At 37.9% G+C, this 19,428-nt stretch overlaps 3 protein-coding genes and 1 pseudogene across 4 annotated transcripts; 2 read left to right on the top strand and 2 right to left on the bottom strand.

Annotated features, from left to right (window-relative positions):
• The first annotated feature begins 1,944 nt into the window (after positions 1 to 1,944).
• On the top strand, positions 1,945 to 3,174 carry LOC111474420 (annotated as a pseudogene).
• Positions 3,175 to 3,299: 125 nt separating this feature from the next.
• On the bottom strand, positions 3,300 to 6,032 carry LOC111474417 (ureidoglycolate hydrolase). Its single transcript, XM_023119513.1, has 10 exons — positions 5,697 to 6,032; positions 5,526 to 5,611; positions 5,370 to 5,444; positions 5,158 to 5,286; positions 4,547 to 4,939; positions 4,369 to 4,460; positions 4,205 to 4,267; positions 3,873 to 4,113; positions 3,732 to 3,772; positions 3,300 to 3,610 (listed from the first exon to the last, which is right to left on the bottom strand). Exons 1-10 carry the CDS (start codon positions 5,904 to 5,906, stop codon positions 3,513 to 3,515), a joined length of 1,428 nt encoding a protein of 475 aa, XP_022975281.1. The 5' UTR covers positions 5,907 to 6,032; the 3' UTR covers positions 3,300 to 3,512.
• A 1,019-nt stretch (positions 6,033 to 7,051) lies between these two features.
• LOC111474422 (inhibitor of trypsin and hageman factor) lies at positions 7,052 to 7,509 on the top strand. The gene is made up of 2 exons (XM_023119516.1): positions 7,052 to 7,111; positions 7,197 to 7,509. Exons 1-2 carry the CDS (start codon positions 7,096 to 7,098, stop codon positions 7,388 to 7,390), a joined length of 210 nt encoding a protein of 69 aa, XP_022975284.1. The 5' UTR covers positions 7,052 to 7,095; the 3' UTR covers positions 7,391 to 7,509.
• Positions 7,510 to 9,103: 1,594 nt separating this feature from the next.
• Positions 9,104 to 18,329, bottom strand: LOC111474416 (TNF receptor-associated factor homolog 1a-like). Of its 2 annotated transcripts, none has more exons than XM_023119512.1 (21): positions 18,187 to 18,329; positions 17,414 to 17,645; positions 16,808 to 16,919; positions 16,227 to 16,315; positions 16,069 to 16,137; positions 15,846 to 15,975; positions 15,167 to 15,325; positions 13,736 to 13,973; positions 13,558 to 13,668; positions 13,139 to 13,251; positions 12,456 to 12,606; positions 12,186 to 12,245; positions 11,706 to 12,118; positions 11,433 to 11,637; positions 10,765 to 11,090; positions 10,558 to 10,697; positions 10,237 to 10,490; positions 10,028 to 10,169; positions 9,702 to 9,960; positions 9,491 to 9,634; positions 9,104 to 9,423 (listed from the first exon to the last, which is right to left on the bottom strand). In XM_023119512.1, the coding sequence occupies exons 2-21, from the start codon at positions 17,598 to 17,600 to the stop codon at positions 9,321 to 9,323; spliced, it is 3,405 nt and encodes a 1,134-aa protein (XP_022975280.1). In that variant the 5' UTR covers positions 17,601 to 17,645; positions 18,187 to 18,329; the 3' UTR covers positions 9,104 to 9,320. The 2 variants fall into 2 exon arrangements, with proteins under 2 accessions (XP_022975280.1, XP_022975279.1); XM_023119511.1 differs by having other exon boundaries at positions 9,491 to 9,646; positions 9,714 to 9,960; positions 10,558 to 10,734; positions 10,802 to 11,090.
• Positions 18,330 to 19,428: the final 1,099 nt, after the last annotated feature.

Here is a 19,428-nt window from a genome sequence, read left to right as displayed (position 1 = left end):
CATAAAAATTCTAATCTCCAATATTTTAGTCGAAGAAGATATATATTTTAATCATGACCGTAAAAAAAAAAAAAAAAAAAAAAAAAAAAAAAATCTCTTTCATGTAGCTCATAAAGTGAAAGGTCTTGAAAGCTTCTTCATTTCAGCTCATATTATTCTTTGTAACTCTCTGCAAGCAAAGCTAATTTGCCTCTTCTTATTTTATAACATCTTTTTCACTTCTCTTCTCCTTTTCCTCATAAACAAAATTAGGGTTTTCCCATTTTGTTCTTCAAAATCAATGTCTTAAACCTGAAGAAAAAAAAAAAAACTTTACCATTGCTCGAGTTTCTACAACTTAAGGGAGGAATGAAGCCTAGGTCGACATCGATCTATGGAGGAGAGGAGAACAGCAATACTCGTTTCTTTTTCGAGTTGGGGGGAATGAAGCCTGGTCCGACATCGTTACCGTCATATGAAAGATAATGAACGGTGTCGAACCAGACAACATTCCCCTCAACAATTTCACCAAGAAAACAAGAAAAAGAGAGAGATTTAGAACTATTTGATATAGAGATGTTTGTAAGGAGGCTTTATATACGTGAAAGGGAAGAGAGAGAGAGAGAGAAGGCAACAGCTTTTCACACACAAACACTCACTCTAAAGCATGAATTAACTACTTCAATGTCTTGTCTTGCTTGTGTTAGTTTATATTCTCTAAAGGATATAAGACAAACCCTTTTATCATAACCTAAAAAAGAAAAGGAAAAAAAGATGTTCTTGTCTCTCTTCCCCGTACTTCAAAGAGGAGCTTCTATTTGCTTTTCGACATAGGTTCTTCTGAGCAAACACGAATCACTAAAAAGCGTTTTAAAGAACGAGTATGAGCTCTTCTTCTCAAGATCCAACTAAGTTTTTCATTGCTTGAGACACAAGGCAAGTGATTTTGCTTTCGGTTATGGTTTGAATCTACGATACTGTACAAGATATTGAGATATGATACGTTTAAAATGGGTTTAGAGTTTGGTGGGGAAATTAAAAACCATAATGAAATGGGACAAATAGAGGAAAAAAATGGTGTAAGATTGGGGTAAAGGCAAGAGCTTGTTATAGGCACCAAAGTTAAGGCTAAATAAATAGTCCCACATGGAAGTGTTTGCAATTTTCAGAGCCATTGAATTGAACCAATCTTTGCTTTTTTGTGTGGAAGCTTTTGTCAATGAAGGTTATTTGGTACAAAAGTGAGTGCCATTTAATGACCTACTTAATAAGTTTGGTATCACCAATATTTATTAAATTATGTCTTAATCGGGATCTAAACATAATTAAACTAGTTAACACATTTTTGTTGAGTTAATCATTCATAGGAGACGAACAAGTTATAGGCTCGAACCTGCCATTTTCATGTGGGTCAGTAGATCATATCATGGGCATGAGTGTGTGGGTCAGTAGATCATATTATGGGCATGAGTGTGAAACCTATAAGCTCATAAGTTTTTACGTCTACTTCCCTTTGTGGCAGCACTCAGGCTTAACGAAATGAAGATCTTTCTAAAGAGATTCAATTCAATTCAACAACGGGCCACTTTACGCTCAATCTCTTTATTATTATTTTTGCTTCAAAAGCCTTTTTATAATGAGGCATATCGTAGTCATGAAAAAAGAAGAAGAAAAAAGGAAAAGAAGAACGAAAAAAATCATATCCAACCAAATATCAATGGGACCCCACACTTTCATATCGAAATAGTAAATTCAATATCATTTTAATATATAGTTAGCTACATTTTACTTCAAATTATAATTTGTCACATGGTAGTTGAAACTGTTATTTAACTAACAAAATTAGGTAAATTAGTTATATGTTGCACTAATTTTTAGTGTATATCATTGAGACAAAATTAAAATATTTTTTTAAAGTTTTAAGATATATTTGCAAGGATGAAAATGTAATTTGATAAAATTAAAAGGGGGAGTTTGGGATTTTTCAAAAATTTTCAGGGGCGGACCAGTCACCGGATAATGCAGTAACTGCCGGTGTTTACCTTAACTGCCCAAACGCCGCCGTCGAAACAAACACTGATTCCGCGGGATTCTGATTTTCTTCAACATTCTTCGCCCTCGCAATTCTTTATAAACTACTCCTGCAATTCGATTCCATTCTGCCAAACTTCTTCTCAATTTGTGTAGTAGAAATACAGTTTTCTTTCAGCGATTCGGCAATGGAGTCCGGCATGGTCATCTTAGAAGCTACTACTGAGGTTAAGAATGCAATCCGTAATGAGGACGAAAAGCTCCTCGTCGTTTGTCCCCGATGGTGAGGTTAAGGAGATTGCTGTATTGACCGAGTTTAAGAAGAAGAAGAAGAACCAAATTCAGGTTTCCAATGTCAAGAAGCCGTTCTTCTACTACTACAATCTTTCTAAGGTATTCTTTTGTTGCTTCCGTAAGATCTTGTTTGTCCAAACCACGATATGGAAACACCGTTGAACGACTTCTCTATTTAGCTTCATCTTTAGAAAATCAAAATCTGGATTGATTTTACGTTTCGTTTTGTTGCAGAGGTACATTAAGCAGTTCAACGAAGTTGAGCTCTCAGCCTTGGGGATGGGTACAAGTTCTTGAATCCTTTCTTTTTTTCACTACTAGTTCACAATTCGATTTAAATAACTGGTACGACTTCCATTGATTCATGGAATACAGCTATACCAACTGTAGTGATGATTTCTGAGATTCTGAAGAAGAATGGATTGGCATTGGAAAAGAGTAAGAAAATTTATCGAATCCGTTGCCATTAAATCTCTGGGAATTTGGCACTCTCTAAACACTTGTTTGGAAAATAATCTGTAGACTTGACGATATCTTCTGTCAGTTTGAAGAATGGGGAAAACGAAAGGCTGGTAATGAAACCTAAGGTTAGTGCTAAGATTTTTGATCCACTGTTCAATTTTTTGGGTCTTTCGTTGGAGTTATGCGTTCTTTAACTTCTGATCTAGATTGAGATTTCACTAGTAAATGCAGAGAAGATCAAAAACATTACGACTGCTACAACGAGTAAAGATTGTTGATACACGTTTTGATAGCGTAGGATCATTCCGCGTCTGCCTTTTCTTCTTGTTTGCCTAAACCCTAAACCTTCAGAGTTTCTATAAGAGATTAGATATTTGTTAGAGAACAGGCGAGTGAATTGCAGATCTTTTAGTTGAAGCAGATTCAATCCAGATAGAACCTAAGGAGAGTAGTTTCTGATTTTTCCCATACAACTCCCAACGAGGTCGATGAAGATTGGGTAAAGCTGCTTTCTTTGTAATTGAACTACCAACTTCAAATTGCAAATATAATTGGATAAACAGACTGATCCTTGTCTCTCTCTTTTGCATTCACACACACTAATCATCTGGTTCTGAACTCACCCACCATGAAAATTCAGTAATGGGAGAAAATTCAAACTTTATTGTAAACAAGTTCACAGGGAACAAGGCTCCAATAAAACAAGGACGTGAACAATCAACTTTACAAGAATTTGGAATAAGATATCACTGCAGGGACAATTTGGCAAGGGTAAGGGCCAATACCTTGACTCCATTTGATATATCTTGGGGAGAGGAGAATTCTTCAGGCTTGTGGCTGTACCCTGCAAAAGCAGTAGCATGAAAATTGACTCAGATTTTCTTGATGGCACAAGCTCAACTCATTATAAGGTTAGGTGCTTCCAACTTGTGCTATTTACTAGAGGATACAGAGTAGATTAATACCTTTATAGCAAGGAATGAATATCATACCCATTGGGGATATCCTGCAAGGTAGTGAAAATGCAAATTCAGCATTGTTCACTGAAAGAATACAGAGAAACTAATAGCTATGTATTTAGAGAATTGATGATAAAACTCTGTAACCTGGCCATAAACAGTGAATCATGGTATGCTCTGCTGATCATCAGCTTGTGTGTGAGATTGAGCTCTTTTGTTGAAGAAACCATTGCCTCTATTATTGATTTGTCAGAATGTGCCGGTGGATCCTGGTTTATAATTTTGAATTCTGATAGTTTTACCCGTCGCCTTTGAGCTATTTCAGTTGCAGATTCATGAATCTTCTTAATAACAGAATTTCTGCGTTCTTCATCAATGTCTCTGGTGTCTGTTACCAGACAAGAAAAAACAATGAAGATGAAGTACACGGCCATCATGCAGCTAAACAAGATAATCAAGAGTTACAACAAAATCTCAACCTATTTCCAGATGTGATTTGCTTGGGATGCTGTTGATTGCTCCAGGATGAAGCTCCAGAATACCTTGAAAAGTTCCATTTAATCAAGATCATGTTCTGAAAAGTGGGCAGATATAGGATGATGCTAGGACAAGACATAATAAACACTTGGTTATGAAGAATTACCAACGGTACCGACAGTATCGATGGATCCAGAGCTCAATACATGCTTCTCAACTGCTAGTGCTAGCTCAGCTGCTGCCAGTCCAGCGTCATTTCTAATGAAATAAGAACAAGTTTGGATTCCAATTGTCTGATGAAAAAAAAAAAAAACAAAGAAATGTTGATGGCTATATAATTTCACCTATATGGCATCAGTACAGCACCGGCATGGCCTCCAGTGCCTTCAAACTCCACCTTTATACTAGCAGGAGCTGCAATGGCAGTCACTACTCCTATAGATATACCTTCTTCCTCCAGAATGGGCCCCTGCTCTATGTGCAATTCCAGGAACGCAGAGTAACTTCCTTTCTTCAGAAACACCGTTGATATCTGAGCTGAATCAGTCAAGTACCCAGCAGAGCTAGCAGCTTCAATAAAAGATATATTCTGAGCATCAACAGTTGTCTCCAAAGCTTTAGCAAGTGCATCACTCCCTGCCATCAAGCGGCTACCCAAGCAGCTGATTCCAAAGCGTGTAGGTTCCTCAGAGGTAAAGAAGATAATTTCAAGAGACCTCTTTGGTTTGAACCCCGACCTGCCAAATTCTAAGTCAGCCCCTTGAAAACTACAAAGATTTTATCTGGTTTGGAATCTGGTTGGGTGGGAAGAGAACGGACCATCAGTGGAAACCTCTACTTAGAAGATGAGGGGAAGCCCGAAAGAAAAATCCTAAAGTGGACAATATCGGCTACAGTTGGCTTGTTTCGTTCCATTTAGTTTGAGAGACCCTTTAGTAAAAGTAGGATATCAAACCTTTTCAAGACATTGATGGCTTCTAAAGCACCCAATACACCAACAACTCCATCGTATTTGCCAGAGAAAGGAATTGCATCAACATGAGAGCCTGTTGCAACGGCAGGAAGCTCTGGTTCAGAGCCCTCCCTGCATAAAGTAAACAAGACTAGAGATCTCATGCATAATACTACTATACTAATGACATGGGTGACCATTGCAGATTCACTCACCATCTGCCGAATATGTTACCGACAGCATCCTCTCTAACAAAGAGACCAGAGAGCCCCATCAAGTTCTTGACATACCTGCAAGCACATAATCATTCTCATTTTGGAATGAACACAGAAGAAATACAAAGAAATTGGATGAACAGCCGGAGTCCATGCCTTCGCGCCAATACATCGTTTTCAGAGTAAAGAATCCTGGTAACCGATGGGGAAGGAGAATCCGAGAAAGTAGAAAGCTCCTCAATCTAAATGCCCAAATCCGCAAAACAATTAATTAACTAATATATCCGATGAAAACCCAGTACGATTAGGATCCATTTACGTCCATACCTGTTTCACCAAGGAATCCGCATCGACGAGGAGAGAAGAAATGGGGTTTGGGATAGAAGAGGAGGAGGGTTCGTGAAGAGTATAGCCGGAGAAAGCCTCCATGGTTCTGATGGTTGGGTCCTCATGATTCTGAGCTAAGGCTAAGGAAAAAGGTGCGAGGAAGATGAAGTGAAGTAGGAGGGGGGCGATGCATTGGTGAAGAGGAAGCATGGTGGGTGATGATAGCGGGGGAGGACAATGATTGGACTCCAAGGGAAGGGAAGTGGTGATGGAATCGGGGATAAACCGGCCCGTGACTCGTCCGCTGGGTGCTGCAAATTCGACGCTCGCCTTTACAATTACTCGTGTGAGCTGACTGTGACATTCACTTGGTTGTACGATGAATTCTTTATTTATTCTTCTTTTTTTAATATATATATATATATATGAATCATTTTTTAAAAAATTATTGTTGATCTAAAAAAAATACATTTTAATTTTCAAATTTTTTTAATAATATTCGTTGGAATTTTTTTAATAATGTAACCACACTATTAATAGATATTAAAATGGTCTTAATCTCCTTTTATTATTCTCTTAATCTCCTTCCTCCGCTCCAATACACGAAAATTAGTGAAGGAATAGTTTGTTAAAATCGATATGTAATTTCTTATGTTAAGTGAACGAGAACTCGTTGTTTCCAATGACATAACTTTGTGTTATTTTAGAATCTTATTGAAATGGCATAAATTGGCATATCTTCACCCTTCTCTTAAGGAGTTTGAAAGAAGTTTCTATCGGCCTATTCAAATGAAAAATTTAGTGTTTCTTAATCGTAAAAGTTTGAGTGGGATGAATTGCTCCGTGATTTACTTTCAAACAAAACAATCAGAATTAGAGTTGTTAGACTAAAATGAATATTATCAATATAGAAGATTGTCAACCTATACCCGAGTATTATCCTAGTTTGAAAGTTCTAGCTTGTACCATTTATAAAGTTATATAGCAATCTTTTTTGAATGTGTATTGGTCGGACCAAGAGATTATCATCTTTTACTTTTATTTTACGTTGATTTATATTTGATTTTTATTCATTTTATTACGAACTATCTGTCATATTATTTTTAATGTAGTTTGATTTTATTAATGTCAACACGTTTGAATTTTTGAATAATGAATTTATGTGCATTAAATCATTTCTTGGCATGTAATATCTAATGAATATTAGGTCAAAATAATTGAATTCAACACCACATAACAATAAAAATAATTTAATGCCCCAAAATGAGGATAGGTAGGACAACACTCACCGCTATGCTACAACGACGAACATATGGAGTAGGTGAGAGTAGTATAAATATCATCGATCTCGGAAACCGAAACATAAGCACTTAGAGCAGTAAAAGAAAGAGAGAAAAAGATGTCTTCATGTCCAGGTAATAGACTCACAACTTATGATCCTCGCTTCTCTTTGTCTCTGTGTCTGTGTGTGTGTCTTAGGAGATGTGTTTTGGCGCCCAGGGAAGAGCTCATGGCCGCATCTAGTGGGGGTGGGCGGCTCAGTCGCCAAGGCCATTATCGAGAGGGAAAATCCGAACGTGAAGGCCGTCATTTTGGAGGAGGGAACCCCCGTCACCAAGGACTTCCGCTGTAATCGGGTTCGGATTTGGGTCAATAAGCGTGGACTTGTTGTAAGCCCACCTCGAATAGGCTGAGGCCCAAGACCAAGCCCAATCCCAAGCCCACTATAAAAATATATTTCTCTTAGCTACGGGAAGGCCCAAGCCCATTACCCCAATTACTAAATAAAATAAGTTTTATTATATGCCGGAATGATCATTTTTAAATAATAATAATAAAAATCAGATTTTGAAAATTTTAGAGTAAAATTTAATAAAAGTGATATCGTTATTAAATTGAAGGGTCACCAAACAATGCGTACACGCATGGAATTAGTACACAAAAATTCCAAATAATAAAGTTTAGATATTTAAAAAAATTAATGTAAATGATTATGTGGGGAAAGTAATGGGATTATATTATATTATATTTATTTTTTCATGTTCTTTTCCTCTGCCTAAAATAACCAAACTTCACCATTCCAATTCCAATACGTAATTCCATTTCAATCCTAAATTTTTAATATTTTTTTCTATATATATATATATATATATATATATGGATGGGGACGTGGCTGAATCAGGGACGTAGACGAAAAATATATCTCCATCTCCAACCTTGTTAGTTTTTGCTCCATTTGAGACCTACGAATTAAATGGACATTTTTAGATTTGTACGATGGATACACTTAAAATGATTTTATTTTGAGTTTGAAACAATATATTCAATTTCTATTGACATACAGATTTTGGTTATTTAGATTACAAGAACACAAATAACAAAGCAATCTTGCAATGAATTCGATATGTTACATGATGGCTAACTGATCTTCTAGCTTCCAAGAATCCAAGTGGGACAATAAAACCAACTGTTTGCATTCTGAATGGAAGAAAGCAGATGGGGTAGAGCTTCAGATGAGAGCCTCGACGACACGAACAGGGGTGGCATAGTGACCGAGTGTGCTCGGACGTTGCTTTGAACCGTTGCCAGCGTAGTGTCTCACTTCGAGAGGACAGCCAGGGCCGTTGGTGCCGGGAATGAACGTGCAACCGGAGGGGCCAGAGGGTGGCACTCTGACCCTCTGAAGAGACTGCAGCTTCAACTTCATCTCCAGTTCCAGTTCCTTTCTTCTCACCATTGCTGGCTTCTCATGCAGTGTCCTACCAGCTGCGTTTGGCAGAAGCTGCAAGAGAAAAAGAATGAAAGCCATTGACAGAGTTATGTGCAGAACTCCCATATTTGTATTTGTTTTTTTTTCCGTTTCGAGGAGTTTAATGTAAGAAAAGTTGAGTTTGTTGATGGGGTTTTGCAATGATATTTATAGTAACAAGAACAGTGTCAACTTTTGGATAATTCTACAAGCTGCAAGGTTTTGACCAAAACCTCGACATAAGCAAATGCGTCCTGTCCTAACTACTAATATGGCAAGTTATCTTTGAATTGATAACATTGATGATATGATATGTATGCATAAGGCATGATGTATAGCAACATTATAAGAACGAGCCGAAAGCTAAAGACTTTCTTGAGCGAACCCCGTCAACAAACTCAACTTTTCTTACATTAAACTCCTCGAGACGGGGTTCGCTCGAGGAAGTTTCCAGCAAGAGTCAAAAGGGAAGAACTTTGTTTTGCTTTGCTCGTTTAGCAACAGGGATTTGTCTGTGGTGAGATTTCAGGATATTGTTCGTGTACGAGCGCTTTAACCAGTTTAGCAACAGGGATTTGTCTGTGGTGAGATTTCAGGATATTGTTCGTGTACGAGCGCTTTAACCAGTTGAGTAAATAGGGAGAAAACTCGAAAAGGGTAGTAATCGAAACCTCAACAACACGACTAAATTTGTATTTAAGGCTAAAAGAGGTGGGAAAAACACTCTTTACAAATTGTGTTCTTATGAGAAGGATAGCAACCCCACTCCAAATCCAAGACCCCAACAACTTCCTGGTACATTATTACAGTGGATAGTACTCACGAACTCTACGCAAGGCAAGGCAAATTCCGGCCATGTTTGCTTCTTACGTTAGTCAGTGCCCATCTGACGGTCGAAACGCACTGTAGCCATTGATGCCATGGGCCATATTTGAGTATTCTGGGTTAAGATATTGGTAACCATCAAAGTCTAAAGACCTTGTCCCAAGTACAGAGAGATCAGAAGCTGCGCGCCAATTTGGAATCAACCCATCAATCTAAAGACCTTGTCCCAAGTACAGAGAGATCAGAAGCTGCGCGCCAATTTGGAATCAACCCATCAATCTGGCCATTTAAGTGCTGCTGTTGTTGACTCGAAGGTGGAATAAAATCCATGCCTGGTTCGTAACGACTGATGGAAGAGCCATACCCCCATTGGAACCTGCCATTTTGATAACTCTGTGTCCGCTCGATAACGACTGATGGAAGAGCCATACCCCCATTGGAACCTGCCATTTTGATAACTCTGTGTCCGCTCGAACCTGCAAGAGCTCGTGGAGGACCCTACATCGCCAGCCTTCCCCACCATGTCACCAGGAAGAGAGAACTGTCTGTTCAACAGACTTGGGCCATTGCCAAGAGAGTTGAACATTGAGCCGTCTCTAGATGAAATCCCAACAATGTTTTCGTCATCAAGAAGATCGTTGATTATATCAAGGTGAGGGAACTCCTCAGCGAAACCTTGGAGCTGTCGACCAGATGTACAAGCTGAGAGCTCTGCCAAGGTGAGGGAACTCCTCAGCGAAACCTTGGAGCTGTCGACCAGATGTACAAGCTGAGAGCTCTGCTGACAGAAGTTCATGTGTCGAACCACGAATTTGTTTCTTGTATAAATCTTGAACATCATCAAGTAGAGAAGAATTGTAATGCATGCTCCTAACAGCTTCCCTCTGTGAACCCTCTACCCACTGGGGACAGTAGAGAAGAATTGTAATGCATGCTCCTAACAGCTTCCCTCTGTGAACCCTCTACCCACTGGGGACTGTTCGGTAAGACATCTCGAGTTACCATACCAAAAGGAAAATTCGATCTAACAGCACTCAGATCCGACCTGTCAGAGTTGTGTGGTACAAACATGGGTGAAGAAACCATAGCAGATGTCAAAGAGAAGGCTGAAGATGGGCTCACGCCTGAGGATGAAGTGCTCAGATGAACATATCCAGCACCGCTGGGAGCTGCATGGTTTCCAATTATGGCATTCCTATAAGACTGGGGAGCATAACTATGTGTTGCTGGAGCAAGGTCTGGACCTAACCGACCAGCTGCACTCACGGAACGAGCGAGCATAACTATGTGTTGCTGGAGCAAGGTCTGGACCTAACCGACCAGCTGCACTCACGGAACGAGCAAGCAATGGGGATGTATGAACCACATTAACAACGGGTGCTGCAGCTCTTGGACCGAGAATTAGAGGTGCACTAGAAGGCCTTGACATCATAGGAGATTGCTGTGAGGTAGCCTTTTCAGTTGGTTTTGAGAGGTGCACTAGAAGGCCTTGACATCATAGGAGATTGCTGTGAGGTAGCCTTTTCAGTTGGTTTTGGAATTGTAGACTTCTGAGCCTCTGATTTTATTGCACTTACCACATAGGCTGAGGTTACAGGCACAGCCTTCTCCACGCTAGTTGAGGAAGATGGATTAATTTGAATGGGATCAACAGTACCAATACTCTGATTGCTTAACCTCTGTTCAACAATCGATGGCAAATGATCCTGGTGGTTCTGAGGGGAGGATGGTACAGCTGCCGACGCATCTCTAAGTATCCTTTCCATATCGACCTGGTTTTTAGAGCTTTGTTCCTTCGGCAACGAAATAGCCTTTTCTTCCTACAGAAAGAACAAACTAAAAGTTAAAAATGGACACGACACTACAAATATTTGATCAAATATGAATTATCCTTCCAAGTCCGTTCTCAAACTCGAAACTGAAAAAGTCTGAACTTGAACCAATTAAACATGATAGTAATTTAGAAATTAGTCTCAAGAAAAATTTGAACACAAAATAACACACCACGTCAATAACAAATAAAGGAACGCAGCCTGAACGTGGCAACATCTACCGACGCTCTTCTTTTTTTCTTTCTTTTTTCCCTCGAGTTTGATGTGCCATTTCATTTTATTCAGTCTAGAAGTTTTATATTTATATATTTGAAACGGGTTAGGTGCGACCTTCTTAGCAGCCTGCTGTTCGACCCTTTTCATTTTACCCCGGGGAGAATGATTAACGGCCATAGGATCAGACTTTTTAGACTTGTTACTACCACAAGCATCACTTTGGTCTTCTATGCCAGCTGTAATCACTGATGACTGACTATCCACGTCGTTGGCACAGAAGCTCCGATCATATACTACATCCTTCTGCCGATTCTTTCCTCTGCAAAATCAAATATGCAGATCACTACATATCCTGAGGCATTTACAAAGAAATATCTGATCACTTACATGCTAGGTGATTTCTGCTTTTTGTAGTTGTGAAAGGAATTCTCCTTATAAGACGCATTCATTACCACAGATGGAATAGAATCAGTAGAACATGTAGAAGAGCTATCATCCATGATAGACAGCTTCTTGTCGGATAAGGGCGTTTGTGCAGAAGACAGACTACCAATGCCACTGCTACTTGCTTCCGTTGAAGGATGAACTTCTGATGTGTCCGTGTCCGAATTAACAGCATTGGCATCTCTGTCTTCTGAATCAGGCTGAAGTACTTCGCCAACCCCTTCAACTGAATCAGAGACATCCGATACAACTTCAGGTAAGTCAGACTTTTCAAGCACGGGCTGCACCTCATCCACTATGGCATCTTCCTCCTTCCCATTGCAAGGATTTACTTGTTCTCTGATCAGTGCAGCCACATTTGCCCGTTCTTCTCTCCCTTTATCCTTGCTTTTGCGGTTATTTCGTTTTTGTCAGTGCAGCCACATTTGCCCGTTCTTCTCTCCCTTTATCCTTGCTTTTGCGGTTATTTCGTTTTTGTTTAGCCTGTTGAAAGAAACGACATAAGATAATGAGGAAATTATTGATAACAAGATAGATCGGTACAGGCAGAAAAGAACATTGGAAAAAAGAGTAAGGCCGGAGGAAAATGGATTAAAAGAGAGTTAATAATTCGACTGATAGAACATTGGAAAAAAGAGTAAGGCCGGAGGAAAATGGATTAAAAGAGAGTTAATAATTCGACTGATGTGACACCTGTTTTTTCTTCGATTTCTTATCCTTTTCTGAAGCTAATCGTCTCGCCTTTTGTTCACTTTCAGCCTGCCATGCTGCCTCTTCTTCACGAATGAGTTCCTCTTGCCTTTTCAATGCAACTGCCTCCTGATAGGCAACTTCAACTTTACTGCTGAGTAAGGAGAGAAAAGTAAATATACCATTCAACTTCAAGTTAGCAATTTGAATCATATTTGATTTGAGAAACTGAGAATCATGCAGCAAGCTTCTTTTTTCAATAAACTTAGGGAAGACATTTGTGCAACACTAAAACATAAATTTTTCCTGAGAGAACATGCCACAAAAGCCAACACTTTTTCGCAACATCTTTATGGCAATCATTGGCCTTCGCTATATAATTTTTTTTAAGACAACGACAGTAAGCTAATGCAAAAATAGCATCCTCAATGACAAGTAAAGGAATTGTTTTTTTTAAGACAACGACAGTAAGCTAATGCAAAAATAGCATCCTCAATGACAAGTAAAGGAATTGAAAGAATTTTCCGACATTTATGAAGTTATTACATGCTAGTACACTAGTTGAAACAAGGCTTCCAGAAAACTAGTTTTGGACATAAAACTGTACTATTTCAGATCACATTTGCAGAATAAGGCAAAAGACAAGAGTTGCTGGATTATGTGAAGAGATAATAAAAGCACAATACCTAAATATATGGGCAAGAACAAATATTTCCACAGTCCTACGACCCAGTTCTGTAAGACGCCCTTCATCACGTTCAATGGAATCTTTGGTAAAGTCTTCTCCAGAGCTACCATCCTGCAGACAGAGTTTATGGTTTATTCAGCCAACTCCAACATTATTAGGTATGTGAATTATGACTTAAGAATCCTTGTTCCTAACCAATCATAAAATCAATGCAAAAAGAATTGTGTATTCGTCACCAAGAGGTGTCTGGCCACAATTTAACTCACAAGTTTGTTATCAGGACTAACATAACCATTATCGTCATAAAAATAGGGTAACAAACAAATCAAATAACATAACTATCATTTTACTTGTACCCCAGACCTATCCACTTTTAACCCTAAAGATTTTGACGAGCATTATTGATCAGGCATTCACCTTTGTACGATTTTGTGGGCCTTTCTCATCTTTTGGTGGTAATGGTTCCACAGCAGCCCTCTCGAGCAGAGATAGAACATCATCCACCAAAACAAATGTGTCTTTATCTATGTGAACTAGCAGCCCTCTCGAGCAGAGATAGAACATCATCCACCAAAACAAATGTGTCTTTATCTATGTGAACTATTGGAGCTGGCATCTCTTCAGCATCTAATAGTTTTGCTTTCCCCTTCTTATTCTTGGTATGCCCTTCAAGAGCCTTCAATCCACTGTATAATGAGTCCATTACTAAAGTAGATGTCACCTCCTTCTCAATAAAGAAGTGTTTTACAACAACTTTTAGAATTGCATCGGTCCTTTCCCTAGACATGCGTCGCCTAGCATTCTGGTCAATTCCCAACCAGAAAGCTCGAAAACTGTAAGAAATAAAAATGATAGTCAATAAAAAAGTCACTAATAATAATAACAACAATAATATGTGATAATGAAGTTTTCTCAGGGTGGAAGATCCAAAAAGGCAAAATTTTTGTGGAATTATGCAGCTAGAGCGTTGTTGTGGTACATTTGGTTAGAGAGATAATGATATGCAATTTTTGTGGAATTATGCAGCTAGAGCGTTGTTGTGGTACATTTGGTTAGAGAGATAATGATATGCAACGCTTCTATTTGCAGAAGGGATTTTCTTAATACACAAAAAGAAAATGTCTAAACTTGGTAATATATGCATAAGAACATGGAACGCTTTAATTTGTACCTAGACTGAGAGAATTTTGTAGTACAAACTTTTCAGGGATAAGAACATGGAACGCTTTAATTTGTACCTAGACTGAGAGAATTTTGTAGTACAAACTTTTCAGGGACTTCGGTGTAAGATTTCATTTAAAGAGAATTTCAACGTTTTCCTTCGGTTGGTTTATTCATTTGGGGAAAGGAGCCAAGTATTTCATCCAAAAGTGAGGGTAATAGAAAGGAGAGAAAGCGGAAGCCTACTTAGCCATAGAAGTTACAGAAACTCTCCAATTGACTTCAATATCAAAAGATCGCAATTACAAAAGCTCTAAAAGAGACAGCATCATCTAGAAACTCAAACAACAAGTTTATAAAGGATCTGCTGAGTGGACAACATATTTACAAAGGTTCACACTCCCTTCCAATCAATGGCTCCAGAGAATCACCTCCATGAAGAGCCTGCAGAAAGTCTCTCTCTTCTTAAAAATCTCCGTATGAAAAATACGTCCCACAAAAAGTCCTTGAAATTAGGTATAAACAAATTCATTCACTACGGGACAGGGATATGTCAAACTGATTAAATTCACAGTATGATCATGCAAATCTTCCGGAGAACCTTCAATTCTGTTTTTCTAATTATTTTTAACGTAAAGGATGCCTTAATTCTGATTCCCTTGTAGATGTCTACCTTATATACAGCTTCTGATCTAAGGAAAAAAGTAGACAAATATTTATAATATTTTCCTTCACAAACTCAGAGGATCCAATAACAATGAAAAGTCTCTAGAATAGATTCCAGACACCTTGTTTACAGATAGTACTCACGATCAATTTTTCTAATGTAATTGAGTGAGTGATAAACAATGAAAAACAAGACTACCTTGACCATCGAGCTTTATCAGCTATCAGCTTCCCCAGCTTACTTCTTCTCTCTTCCACAAAACGTCGGCATATCTGCTCAACATTTGTCAAATAAACCCTAACAAGTTCTCTCCTATATTGACAATCAAGGCAACGAAAAGGCCGGTCAGCTCTCTCCCTGCAAGACAAAATTCAGACACATGAAATTTCAAACATATTTGAGAACTCAAGACTCAAAGGTTTCATTTCCAAAGAGAAAACCCAATGAAAACTTAGACATCCCAGTCAAACTGTGGCCAATATAGGGTTTTGACTAAAGACCAACTTAGACTATGAACTCTTTTTTTCCTCTCTCGGTAGGGGCCTAGAAGACGAAACAGTTCAAGCTTTCAAAACTAAAAATAATAATAAGAATGAATTCATTTAACTAACTGAACAAATGAAAATAGCAGTTGTCTGGTAATAAGGAGGTAGCCTAAAAAATATTTAAAGAACTAAAACTTTTTTAGTTTGAGTGTGACATGCAATGGACTCTGAGTCTGTCGACGTTCCGTTGATAAAACATAAGGGTCATTGATTACCATTGGAAACATACTTAACATGCTAGAAAGCAAGGAAAATAGAACATCACACAGAATTTGCAAGAATATATCAGCGATCTAGGAGTAATAATCATTATTAATCATAATAGAAATTACCTAATCACTTGAACTTGTGCCTTTATTATGAGAGTGTCAGAGTCAATAAAACCATCTAATACTTTAGAAAGCTCCATGAACTTTTTCCATCCCCAGTCATGTTCTTTCTTCCAGAACCGATGTAACGTATCTGGACAACATATATATATATTTTTTTTTTTATTTCACTAGTTAAGGTAAGTGGTAACAACAAAAACTTGAAAAGCAATGTAACAGAACTAACCAGAATATTTTGATTTCTTTGGGTCCTTATTCACCACTGCTATAGTAAACTGTGCAAAATGGCTCCAACCTGTTTAGCAAAGAAAAGATATTGAAGGTGATTAAACAAATTGAAAATAAGGATAGTGCTTAATAAATACAATTCAAACAGAACAGTACCTGGAAGGAGTTTATCATGATTTGCGACACAAAGAAACAGAGAGAGATGATTGCAGACATCACAGCCCTGAGGATATATTAAAATGTACCTGCAACAAGATTGTACAGCTTATCAAAACTAAAGGTAGGTGTGTGGGTGACCAATTTCCAAAATGCATGTTCATACAAGAAACATGCATAAATCCATAGGTATTTTGCCACTACTAATGGATCAATCCTCAACCATCGTCATGTGGAGAAAAGTGCATATAGAAACAAAGGCATCAAAAATTTTCTCATTAATATCACACAAAAATAGTTCTCAACTTTCTAGTAGGATATTGACTACCACTACCAAAGTAAGTCAGATTGAACACCACGATGAGAAACTAAGAACGAGAATCAATCAATAATTGAAGATATAACATCCCAGAGTAAAATATAATTTCAGACATCAAAAGGATAAAAAAAAAAAAGTTATCAGGTCAGTAGAAGGATGCGAAGATATTGGCCTGGAATTCCATGTAAAAAATACACGCGACATACAAAAAAGAAAACCACAAACTGTTGAATATTTCAGAAGGGATAGAAAATTCACATACCATTTGTAGCCCCCAACCTCAAATGCATTACTTCTGAGTTCTCGTTTGTTAAGTTGAGAAAATTTTTCTATCTTCCATGTATGTTTTCCATACAATTCAGAAGGTTTTGTTCCTACAAAAAAGATGGGATAGAAATATGAGTAAATGTTTACAGAGTATGAAGATATCTGATATATTAAATCATCCAAGCGGCAACTTTTTTAGCACAATACAAACCAGAACAGCTATCGTGAGAAGGGAGAGAGGGATCAGAGAAAGAGATCAACACCACAACCCAGATATTTGAAATAAGAGACCAAGATACACAAAATAAATATCACAAAAGTTAAAACGAAATGAGCTATCATAAGGTTCTGGCCATGTACATGACTGATATGAAACATCAATTGATGCACCTCACGCAGATTAGATATGTCAGAATTCATTGTCCAAGCTTCTATCATGAGAAATCTAAAGAGCCCATAATATTTCACAACTTTTCCCTGTTCATTGCACTTGTTCCAGCTTACTTAAGAGCTTCTAGGAGAATCTCATTGCTAGACAAAGCACTCCCGCAAATATAAATCACAGAAAAAACAAGTATGGAAGCACAAATAACAAGCATACCAGCTTCTTCTTCTTCTTCATCATCATCGGTGTCCCAGTATGGCGGTGAAGTTGATGGCGTTCCATTTTCCACTTGCTCAGAAGACCTCCATTCAGCCAATGCTTCTCCAGACTGACTGTGATGCCCATTTGCAAAACTCTCCACAGACCTCATCCCTATAGCCTCATCACTAACGGCACCAGCCATCTTCTTCTCAAGAGAAATAACTCTGCTCACAATCTGCTCCTCCAACTAAATGATGCAAAACACCAGGAGACGTCAAAATCAAAACCAGGGGAAAATAACACATAGAGTTAATACAGGTATCAGTCTTTTCAGAACGCCCAAAAATCATTTTCATTCAATCTCGTTAATTTCAAATGAAACCAAACCGACCCCTCTTCTTACAGCTGTTGAAACCCAATATAACCTACCTGGTATCAACAAAAAAAACCATCACTCTTAAAGTCGAAAGATTCAGAAGGTGAGTCAATAATTAAGCTAAACACGAACCCCAGAAGAAAAACAAGCCGACAAGAGCTAGAGAAAAGAAACGGAAAACAAACATGAAAACCTCCAAAATAGGAGAACATCAGAGAAACATAAACCTCGGGAAGAAAGGGAAGTAATCATTGTTATAATAAGCGATGATCGGAGAAAGGCAATCGGGATGAAAAACCCCCAATCCAATTAAAACCCTACAGCAAAAGGGAGAAAAGAATTGGGAGGAAAAGAAAAAGCGAAATGAACGATGTTCGATAGAACATCGGGGAGATCAGGTGAGCATACAAACCTTGGAGGAGTGGCAGAGGTGGGAGAAGAGGCAATGGAAGCTGAGAGTGTCTGAAGGGAGACAGAGAGAGAAAAATGGGGGAAGACAGAGACGGAAAGAGAGAGAACTAGAAAAAAGGAAGAAGGTCGAAGGAGAAGAAAAATAGAGATAGAAAGAGAGAGGTAAGGCGGAACCCAAAAGGAAAATCATAATTTAATTAAATTAAAAAATAAACTCCATTTTGTCTTGGAAAATAATAATTATTATTTTTTAAATAAACAAAAATAAAAATGCCGAGAAAAAACACGAATCTTTGTGTTTTATTATTATTGTTGTTATTTTTTATATTCGTGTTTTAGGAATAGGTTGCCGGTAGGTTTTTTAATTAAGGGNCAAATAAACCCTAACAAGTTCTCTCCTATATTGACAATCAAGGCAACGAAAAGGCCGGTCAGCTCTCTCCCTGCAAGACAAAATTCAGACACATGAAATTTCAAACATATTTGAGAACTCAAGACTCGAAGGTTTCATTTCCAAAGAGAAAACCCAATGAAAACTTAGACATCCCAGTCAAACTGTGGCCAATATAGGGTTTTGACTAAAGACCAACTTAGACTATGAACTCTTTTTTTCCTTTCTTTCGGTAGGGGCCTAGAAGACGAAACAGTTCAAGCATTCAAAACTAAAAATAATAATAAGAATGAATTCATTTAACTAACTGAACAAATGAAAATAGCAGTTGTCTGGTAATAAGGAGGTAGCCTAAAAAATATTTAAAGAACTAAAACTTTTTTAGTTTGAGTGTGACATGTAATGGACTTTGAGTCTGTCGACGTTCCGTTGATAAAACATAAGGGTCATTGATTACCATTGGAAACATACTTAACATGCTAGAAAGCAAGGAAAATAGAACATCACACAGAATTTGCAAGAATTTATCAGCGATCTAGGATTAATAATCATTATTAATCATGATCAGAAATTACCTAATCACTTGAACTTGTGCCTTTATTATGAGAGTGTCAGAGTCAATAAAACCATCTAATACTTTAGAAAGCTCCATGAACTTTTTCCATCCCCAGTCATGTTCTTTCTTCCAGAACCGATGTAATGTATCTGGACAACATATATATATATTTTTTTTTATTTCACTAGTTAAGGTAAGTGGTAACAACAAAAACTTGAAAAGCAATGTAACAGAACTAACCAGAATATTTTGATTTCTTTGGGTCCTTATTCACCACTGCTATAGTAAACTGTGCA

Source organism: Cucurbita maxima, unplaced genomic scaffold (genome assembly GCF_002738345.1).
Source record: "Cucurbita maxima cultivar Rimu unplaced genomic scaffold, Cmax_1.0 Cma_Scf00356, whole genome shotgun sequence".
NCBI classification, from domain to species: domain Eukaryota; kingdom Viridiplantae; phylum Streptophyta; class Magnoliopsida; order Cucurbitales; family Cucurbitaceae; genus Cucurbita; species Cucurbita maxima.
This window is presented reverse-complemented; position numbering and strand designations above follow the sequence as displayed.